Below are 10,394 nucleotides of genomic sequence, written 5' to 3'. Positions count from 1 at the left end.
CGCGCTGCTGCTGCTGGCCGCCGCCTGTGCCACCTGCGCCGCGCTGTCCTGGGCCATGCCCGCCGCGCCCAGCTCCGCGCCCAGCTCGAGCTCCCTCACCGGTGCCTGCGTCCAGGGCCCAGACCACCCGCAGGTGAGGCGCGCCGCGACCCGGCCTCTGCGGGCCAGGGAACCCCTGCCATCCCTCTGGGATTCTTCTCCCCACCGCACGGGAGGAGAGCGCTTCCATCCGGGGCCGGGGGAGACTCCTCCATCCCAGATCCCCCTGGGGCTTTCTCCCTCCGGCGGAGACCTCGTCTCCATCGCCGGCCCTGAGGAGATCCTTTTCCACCCTGCCCTCTGGGAAGACCCTTCCTGCATCCCGCATCCCCGGGAGACCTGGGGCAGAGAGGGGAACTCTTTTTCCACCCTCACCCGGAGGGGGCACTTTTTCTTTTGTCCGACTACGGAGGGAACTTCCACTTCCCTTCTGACGCTGTGGAACCTCTCATCGTTCTTGGACTCCTGCGGGGAGTCCATCTCCAAACCTCCAAACCAAAACCAAAGCCGCGGCAGGACTCGATTCTCACTTAGGCCGACCCGGCGTTTGTCAGAGTAGAACAAAGCTAGGAGCGCAGCCGCTGTCGGAAAGATTGGCTGTTCAGCCGACCCAGCGGTTCCTCCGAAGGAAGCCCTGGCGATTGCTCCCGTAAAGATTACAGCCTTGGAAATCCTACGGGGGCAGCGCTACTCTGTCCCATGGGGTGGCCAGGAGTCCACAGCGCCACCGACAACAACCTTCACGGAAGCAGATTGCCAGGCCTTTCTTTCATGGCACTCCTGGGTGGGTTCAAACTGCCAACCTTTTGGTTAGCAGCAGAGTGCAAACCGTCTGGCCCAGGCAGGGACCTCTTCCAAGACCTCCAAACCGGGAAAAAAACCAAACTCACTGCCTTCCAGTCGGATCCTGCTCTTAGCGACCGCTCCTTGGGTTTCCGAGGAGGTATCAGTACGCAAGTAGATTGCCCAACCTTCCTTCCGAGGAGTGGCTGGTGGGTTTGAACCGCCAGCCCTCTGGTTAGCAGTCACATGCCTTAGGCATTAGGCCACCAGAGCTCCCAGGGGGTCCTTACTTTTTCAGGCTCCCAGAGGGATGGCCCCGTCTTTCCACTTCCCCCGCTCGGGTTTTAACCGCTGACAGCACGGGTTACGGCGGGTTGAGCCACCGACTCCGGATATGTGTGTGTGAATGTGTGAGTGTGTGTGCATATGTGTGAGTGTGTGAATGTGTGTGTGTGGGTGTGTGCGTGTGTGTTACTTTGGAGCAGTGGAAGGGGGGCTGAAGGCCCGCGCAGACCTCGGGAGGCGGGGCGGACAGACAGGCCGGCCACGCCCACTTTCCTGGGTGGCTGGGCAGCGCTGAGCCGCTACTCACGCTCCCCTTTCCCCCCTCCTTAGGATGCCTTCGCCCAGCTGGTGGCCAGCAATGGTGAGTGTTCTGCGCCACTTCACCAACCCCATCTCGCTCAAATCTTCCCAACGAGGGGGGCCCTAAGGAAGTGGAGGCTGGGGAGGGGAGAGGAACCGCCTGACTGCGCACCCACTCCTCTCCGACCCCAGTCTGACACGTCTCTCTGAAAGCTGTCCCCTTTGCCTCTTGAACCCACGTCCTCTCTTCCTGACCTTGCTCAGACCTTCCTCTGTGTCATCTCCTCCCCATCTGACCCCCTCATGTGCCACCTCAGACCCCGCCCGCTCAGAGCTTGGCTTGACACCTTCCCCCCAGCCCCCCAACCCCCAGCTCCTGCCTGGCGCCTGGCTTTGTCCCTCCATCTTTGACTTCGGGGTATCAGACCTTTCTCCCAGCCGCATTTTCCCTCCATCTCTCCCCCCAGTTCCCTCCTCCGCCCTCCTCTCGCTCCGGAGTATACGTCTCCCCAAGACCCCTTCCGCTTGGAGTTCCCTTTTCTCCAGTCTCCCCAACTCTCCTCCTCTTCTCCCTGGTCCCCTTTTCCTCTCCTCCTTCCTGACATGCCCCCCCCCCCAGGTCCGAGTCCCCTTCCTTGGATTTTTCCTTCCCCGGCAGTCCTCTGCACCCCTTCGTCCCCGCCTTTCCTCTCCAGCCCCACCCCCCTTGGAAAACCCCTCCCTCCCGCAGAGTCTCTCACCCCTTTACCGAGGCCCCTCCCCTCTGCTGGGTCTCACCTCTTAAGTCCCTCTCACTTTTTTTTAATGCCTTTAAACTTATTATTATTATTTTAAAAATACATTTTATTGAAATATAATTTATATACAATTAAATACACAAAACTAAAGTGACATGGGTCAATGATTTTTTTTTTTTTTCAATGTTCCCTCCCCTCCCCTCCCACCCCTGGTAACCAACAATGAAAGTTTCCTTCAGTATATAAACCTTTCCGTGACTTTTTACAATAATGAACTAATACTGTATTTGTCCTTCTGTGATTGACTTATTGCACTCAGGATAACGTCCTCTAAGTTCATTCATGTTACGCTTAAGTCCCTCTCTTAAAGTCTCTTCCGCTCCACCTGTTGGGTCTCACCTGTCGGGTTTCTCTCCTCTCTCCGCTGTTGAGTCTCGCTGTTGAGTCTCGCCTCCTCGGCTCTTTGGATCTCATCCCCGCCCCTGCTGGGTCTGCCCCTCCCCATTGCGTTTGTACCCGCCCCCCTTGGGTCTCATCCCCTTTCTTTATGGGCCTCCTGCCTTCCCCTCAGAACCCCCAGCCTTTCTCACTATACCCCTCTTCCTCCTCCCACAGTACTGCTGACCAACGGGACCCTGCGCTGGCACAGCGAGCGGGGCTTGGCGGAAGTCTCACTGGCGCCGGGCCTGACCTACGACACGCTCAAGCGGGAGCTGGTGGTGGCGCAGGGCGGGGTCTACTACGTCTTCCTGCACCTGGAGCTGCGGCGCGTGGTGGCCGGCGGCGGCTCAGGCAGCGTCTCCGTGGCCCTGCACCTGCAGCCAGACCAAACCGCCGCCCTGACCCTGGTCCTGGACCTGCTGGCAGCGTCCTCCGACTCCGCCGGGAGCTCCCGGGGCCTCCTGCTGCGCCTGGGCAGTGGGCAGCGCTTGGCGGTCCACATGCGCGCCTCGGCCGGGGCACATCCCGCCTGGCAGCTGGCCCAGGGCGCCACGGTGCTGGGCCTCTTTCGCGTGGCCCCCGAAGACCCCACCGGACTGAGTCCGCCATCTCCGCGGCCTACGTGACTCCTGGGTGCCCTCATCTGGGGCCAGACTGAATCCTGTCCTCCGTGTTCAGGCCACTGGTTCTACCTCACGGGGCTGGGCTGGGCTGGGGTCCCCACCGCTGAGTTCTCCTCCAAGAGCACGCTCAGCAGTTCCGACTCTGGTCCCATCGCTCCGGCCTGCCCCAAGTCAAACTCTTACTATTTATTCTGGGCTTGATCTCAGACAGTGCACTTTATATAACCCATTCCACTTCTATTTATTAAGCACCTGCTATGTGCCAGGCATGTTTTAGGTGCTGGAGACGCATGAGCAACGACACAAACAAACTTATTTATGTTATTGTGAAATAAAGAGACAGCCCAAGTCAGTCTTGGGCTAGCTTTTGGGATATGTCTTACTTTGTGCTATGTTAGCCTCGTTCATCGACCCAACTAATAATTATTGAGGGTTTCTGACTGGGCTATTTAAGGCACTGTCACACTGTGCTGGGTACTGGATAATTTATAAACTTATTGATAACTAAGAATTGAATATTTGCTATATGTCAGACAGGGTCCCATGTGTGTTACCGAGTCCTTAGAGACTTATGGATTTGATTCCTATTTTACTGTTACCTATAAGGCATAGGAGCTCTGGTAGCATAGTGCCTGAGGCACTTGACTGCTAACCAGAAGGCTGGCTGTTCAAACGCACCAGCCACTCCTCGGAAGGAAGATGGGGCAATCTACTTCTGTGGTGATACTGCCTCGGCAACCCAAGGAGGGGTCGCTATGAGTAGGGTCTGACTCAACGGCACACAACAACAACAACAATAAGGCATTGGCAGTTGAGTGGTAGAATTCCTGGCTGTCACGTGGGAGGCCCTGGCTCGATTCCTGCCCAGTGCATCACATGACCTCTCAAGGGGCTCTGGTGCCACAGTGCCTCAGGCATTTGACTGCTAATCATAAGGTTGGCAGTCACTCCTCGGAAGGAAGACAGGGCAATCTACTTCAGTAAAGATTTATTGCCTGGGAAACCCAATGGGGGTTGCTGTGAGTCAGAATGGACTCCATGGCAGTTGGGTTTATGAGGCATTCAGCTGCTAATCAAAGGTCAGTGGTTGGAACCCATCAGCCACTACATGGCAGAAAGATGAGGCAGTCGGCTTAGGTAAAGATTTACAGTCTTGGGAACCCTGTGGGGCAGTTCCGCTCTGCCCACTAGGGGTGCTGTGAGTCTGAATCAACTCCACCACGGTGGGTTTGGTTTGGGTTTTGCTTCCATAAAGACTGATAGCTTTGGAAACCCTGTGGGGCAGTTCTACTCTCTGTCCTCTAGGGGTGCTGTGAGATGGAATCCACTGGGCAGTGGGTTAGGGTTTCTATGCTCTTGACGTTGTCAGATGCCATGGAGTCAGCTTCAGTTCATGGTGACCCCACATGTGATAGAACGAAGGGTTGCCTAAGCCGAAACCATCCCCATGATGGTTGCTATGTTTGAGTCCATTATATTTTGAGTGTCTGCCCACTGGGGCAGGGGATGGGGGTGGGGGCTCATCTTCCAGCACTGTATCAGAAAATACTCTATTGTGATCCATAGAGTTTTCATTGGCTACTTTTCAGCAGTCGATCTCCAGGTCTTTCTTCCTAGTCTTAGTCTGGAAGCGTCTATGAAACCTATCCACCATGGGTGACCTTGCTGGTATTGGAAGTACCAGTGGTGCAGCTTCCTGCATCATAGCAACATTCAATCCACCACAGCACACCAACTGACAGATGGGAGGAGGAGGAGGTGGTGAGGTTCTTTACAGCTATTGTGTTTGTGTGGTGTAAATACTATATAATGGTACCCTATAGCAAATTTCTTCTCAACTCGTTGTTCACCAGCTTCAGGCTGGTAGCTTGAAATTGGTCATCGGGGAGTATTTACACGCAGGAATCGGCATACTACAAAGCAGGGCTTGATTTATTGTTTGTTGATTGTCTAGCTGGATGAAAGCGATGGAGACAATGATAATGTCAACAATGAAGATTAAATGTAAAAATCTCTTGTCTGCATCTATTGTGAACAGCACAAAAGAATCGAGGATGTCTGTCTGGTCTTTTAAAACCATTATCTGATTAAGCAAAGAACTTGATCACATCATTGATAAGCGAGTGAAGTGTGGACATAAGCGCACTGCCCTTAAGTCTATTCTGACTCATAGTGACTCTAGACAGGGCACAGGTGTCTAAGGGTGTCAGTCTTTATGGAAGCTGACTGCCTCATCTTTCTCCCACAGAGTGGCTGGTGGGTTCCAGCCACTGACCTTTGGGTTAGCAGCTGAACACTTAACCACTGGGCCACAGGGGCTCTTGAAGTGAGGATGTATATCCCTTTATATTTCATTTGATCTTCATCTTTAGAAAGAGGGAAAAAAAATCCACCTAATTCATGTTAGAACATGACTGGTTTGTAAATTGCAATTACAGGTTAATTATGGGCCCAAGAGTATGGGGAAAATTAAGGAGAACATTCTGTGAAAGTCAGTTTGTTGCCAGCTACTGTCGCCTTGATTCTGAGAGCCCCATAGTGTTTCCTGGATTACAGTGGTCTGGTGATCAGCTTCCGAAAGGTCACAGCCTGAAAAACTCTGTGGAGCAGTGGGACTCTGTGCACATGGTGTGGTCATGAATTGGAATCAAAAGCAACTAACAACAACAATTTTAATGGAAGTAGATTGCCCGATCTATTCTGCCACAGTACTGCTTGGTTTGTTAGAACTACTAACCCTTAGGTTAACAGCCGAGCACAGTTTGTGCCACTCTTTAGGACCCTGATGATCAATTGACCCTCTGGAATTTGCAGTGAAGAGTGTCTCAACTAGTACTGCTGTCATAGAAATACCACAAGCAGTTCACTTTAAAGAAGAGAAATTTGTTTTCTTAACGGTTTGTTGTTGTGGTTAGGCACTGTCCAGTTAGCTCTGACTCATAGCAACCCCCTGTACAACAGAAAGGAACACTGCACAGTCCTGGACCAGCCTCACAATCATTGTTATGCTTGAGCCATTATAGTGGCCACTGCGTCAATCCATCTCATTCAGGGTCTTCCCCTTCTTCATGGACCTTCTACTTTACCAAGCATGGTGTCCTTCAGGGACTGGTCCCTCCTGATACCATGTCCAAAGTACGTGACACAAAGTCTCACCATCCTCACAGTTCAGGAGGCCAGACATTGAATTCAGGGGGCAGGTTCTATGTGAGCTCTGGTGGCACAGTGCCTAAGGTATCTGACTGTTAACCAGAAAGCTGGCAGTTCAAACTCACCAGCTGCTCTGAGGCAACCTACTTCTATAAAGATTTACCTTCTTGGAACCCCAGTGGGTTCACTAGAAGTCAGAATCAACTCCAAGGCAGTGGGTTTAGTTTTTTGGTGGTTCTAGGGCAAGGCATTGAACACAATGACTGAATACCAAAGGAATTATGGGATGACATCAAGAACATCATCCATGAAGAAAGCAAAAGGCTGTTTAAAAGGCAGGAAAGGAAGAAAGGACCGAAACGAATGTCAGAAGAGATTCTGAAACTTGTCCTTGAGTGGAGAGTAGCTAAAGCAAATGGAAGAAATGACAAGATAAAAGAATTGAACAGAAGATTTCAAAAAGCAGCTTGAGAAGACAAGGCCAAGTACTATAATGAAATGTGCAAAGACCTGGAGTTAGAAAACCAAAAGGGAAGAATACACTCAGCATTTCTCAAGCTGAAAGAACTGAAGAAAAAATTCAAGCTTCGAGTTGCAATATTGAAAGATTCTATGGGAAAAATATTGAATGATGCAGAAAACACCAAAATAAGATGGAAGGAATACACAGAGTCACTATACCAAAAAGAATTGGTCAATGTTCATCCATTTCCAAAGGCAGCATATGATCAAAAACCAACGGTATTGAAGGAAGAAGTCGTAGCTGCACTAAAGGAATTGACAAAGAACAAGACTCTAGGAATTGACAGAATACCCATGAGATGTCTCAACAAGTAGATGCCATGCTAGAGGCACTCACTTGTCTATACCAAGAAATTTGGAAAACAGATACCTGGACAACTGCCTGGAAGAGATTCATATTTGTACCCATTCCAAAGAAAGGTGATCCCACAGAACGTGGAAATTATAGAACAATATCACTGATGTCACACATGAGGAAAATCTTACTGAAGATAATTAAAAAATGGTTGCAGCAGTATATTGACAGAGAACTTCAAGAAATGCAAGCCAGATTCAGAAGAGGTTGTGGAATGAGGGTTATCATAGCTGCTGTCAGATGGTTCTTCGCTGAAAGCAAAGAATACCAGAAAGATATTTACTTGTGTTTCATTGACTATGCAAAAGCATTCGATTGTATGGATCATAACAAATTGTGGATAACATTGAGAAGAATGGGAATTCTAGAACACTTGATTGTGCCCATCAGGAACCTATACATAGACCAGGAGGCTGTCATTTAAACAGAACAAAGGGATACCACATGGTTTAAAATCAGGAAGGGAGTGCATCAGGGTTGTATCTTTTCACCATACTCATTCAATCTGTATGCTGAGCAAATAACCTGAGAAGCTGGACTATATGAAGAACATGGCAACAGGATTGGAGGAAGACTCATTAACAACCTGATAACATAGATGACACAACTTTGCTTGCTGAAAACGAGGATGACTTGGAGCCCTTACTGATGAAGATTAAAGATGTCAGTCTGGAGTATGGATTGCATCTCAACATAAAGAAAATGAAAATCCTCACAACTGGACCAATAATGAGCATCACAATAAATGGAGAAAAGATTGAAGTTGTTAAAGAGTTCGTATTACTTGGTTCCACAGTCAACACCAATGGAAGCGGCAGTCAAGACATCAGACGACGTATTGCACTGGGCAAATCTGCTTCAAAAGACCTCCTTGAAGTGCTGAAGAGCAAAGATGTCACCTTGAAGACTAAGGTGAGCCTAACCCAAATTATGGTATGTTCAATCACCTCTTATGCATGTGAGAGCTGGACAGTGAACAAGGAAGACTGAAGAAGAGTTGATACTTTTGAGCTGTGGTGTTCATGAAGAATACTGAAAGTGCCATGGACTGCCAGAAGAAATAACAAATCTGTCCTGAAAGAGGTACAGCCGGAATGCTCCTTGGAAGTGAGAATGGCTAGACTTCGTCTCACCTCCTTTGGTCATGTTGTCAGAAGGGACCATTCCTTGAAGAAGGATGTCATGCTTGGTAAGGTGGAGGGTCAGTGAAAAAGGGGAAGGCCCTCAATGAGATGGACTGACACAGTGACTACAACAGTTGGCTCAGGTATAGCAAGGATGGTGAGGCTGGTGCCGGACCAGGCAGTGTTTCATTCTGTTGTACATGGTGTTGCTATGAGCTGGAGATGACTAGACGGCACCTAATAACAACAGGGGACAGCTCTCTCTGTCAGCTCTGGGGAAAGGTCCTTGTCTCTTTCAGTTTCTCTTCCTTGATTCCTTGGTGATCTCCACATGGCATCTGTGCTTCTTTGACTAATCTGCTCCTTTTATATTTCAAAAGTGATTAGTTTAAAACATATCCTACACTGACATGGCCCATTAACAAAACGAAGAAAGCTCTGTTCCCAAATGGGATCCCTGGGTTTGGATTCCAACACATCTTTTTTTTTTGGGGGCGTGAGGAGGAGAATGCCATTCAATCCATAACAAAGAGTGCTTTATATTTTATTATTATTTGCAAATCGTGTGCTATGTATCATTTATACCAGTAAAATTATCATGTGCACATATGCTAGTTACCATTGAGTTGATTCTGACTCCTGGAGACCCCATGTGTGCTGAGCAGAACTGTGCTCGACACAGTTGTCAAGCACGTGACCTTTTGGAAGCAGATTGCCAGGCCTTTCTTCCGAGGCACCTCTGGGTGGGTTTGGACCACCAACCTTTTAGCTAGGAGTCGAGCACTTAACTGTTTGGGCCACCCTGTGACTCACATATACTCATGCATATGTTGTTTTGTTTTCTCTGCACAGCTAGTTGGTAAATATTCGCCAGAACACTTTTGTCCTTCTCCAGGCTTGACCAGTTCCCCCACTGTGCAGACAGTGTGCCCCCTTGTCCAAATAAGCCGGCTGGATTCTTACAGACACAGGATGAAAGAGATTTTGGTGGACAGAGAAAATTCCATGCAGGCGGTGTCCTTGATGGGACCCCAGAAAAGGGATGGAAGGGGCCGAGATGAGGTGGGAGAGTTTGGGCTGCAACGACCACACAGAGAGCAGGGTGGGGGCAGTGGAGTGCCATGGGGATGCATGTTACCTGTACGACCCCTTCTCCAAGTCTGTCCCCCAAGTCCCTGCTGAGTGGCCAAAACTGACATTGAGCTGATATGAGTATGAGTATGGCCATCCTGGTTATTAGATGATCGAAATGACCCCATAAAAACCAAACAAGTTGCCATCAAGTTGACTCCAACACATGGTGACCCTATGTGTGTCCAAGTAGAACTGTAGATTTGTTTGTTTAAATAAATAATACTTTACTGTGTTTTCAGTGAAGGTTTACATAGCAGTTTAGGGTCCCATTCAACAATTGCTACACAAGTTGTCCAGTGACTATCTTAGTTCTCTAGTGATGCTACAACAGAAATACCATAACCAGGTGGCTTTAATAAACAGGAATTTATTCTTTCATGCTTTAGGGGGCTAGAAGGTGCTGGCTTTAGGAGAAGGCTTTCTCTCTCTGTCAGATGTAGGGGAAGAAGGTCCTTGTCTCCTTCCAACATCCATGGGCCCAGAGTTCCTTGGAGAACTCCACATGTCTTCATCTTCCCTTGGGTCTAAGAGGGTCTCAGCACAGGGACCCTGAGTCCAAAAAGACACACTCTGCTCCCGGCCCTTCTTTCTTGGTGGTACTGAGGTCCTGCCTTCTCCATTCACTTCTCTCTCCTATTCTGTCTTGTAAGGTATAAGGAGATGCAGGCCACACTCTGGGAGAACTCCCCTTACATAGGATCAGGACTGTGACTTGATTAAGGGTGTTACATCCCACCCTAATCTCCTTAGAACTGATTGGCTGATCATATCCGATCACATCATGGGTGATGATTACATCATGACCTACCTGCTCAATCACTGAGAATCGTGGCCCAGCATGGTGACACGTATTTTTAGAGGGCACAGCTGAACTTGTGGCGCTGGTTACATGTTTCACAAT

General features: G+C 49.5%; 1 protein-coding gene across 1 annotated transcript; it reads left to right on the top strand.

The window, feature by feature from the left end:
• The first annotated feature begins 55 nt into the window (after positions 1 to 55).
• TNFSF9 (TNF superfamily member 9) lies at positions 56 to 3,211 on the top strand. Its single transcript, XM_007954484.1, has 3 exons — positions 56 to 133; positions 1,438 to 1,468; positions 2,760 to 3,211. The coding sequence occupies exons 1-3, from the start codon at positions 56 to 58 to the stop codon at positions 3,209 to 3,211; spliced, it is 561 nt and encodes a 186-aa protein (XP_007952675.1).
• The last annotated feature ends 7,183 nt before the right edge of the window (positions 3,212 to 10,394 follow it).

This window comes from Orycteropus afer, unplaced genomic scaffold (assembly GCF_000298275.1).
Source record: "Orycteropus afer afer isolate SDZICR_OR568_19922 unplaced genomic scaffold, OryAfe1.0 scaffold00461, whole genome shotgun sequence".
NCBI classification, from domain to species: Eukaryota; Metazoa; Chordata; class Mammalia; order Tubulidentata; family Orycteropodidae; genus Orycteropus; species Orycteropus afer.
This window is presented reverse-complemented; position numbering and strand designations above follow the sequence as displayed.

Coding starts and splice junctions, on each gene's coding strand:
- TNFSF9 (XM_007954484.1), top strand. CDS start 56: ATGCCCGCCGCGCCCAGCTCCGCGCCCAGCTCGAGCTCCCTCACCGGT. Junction 134..1,437: donor AGGGCCCAGACCACCCGCAG/GTGAGGCGCGCC, acceptor CCCCCTCCTTAG/GATGCCTTCGCCCAGCTGGT. Junction 1,469..2,759: donor CCAGCTGGTGGCCAGCAATG/GTGAGTGTTCTG, acceptor CTCCTCCCACAG/TACTGCTGACCAACGGGACC.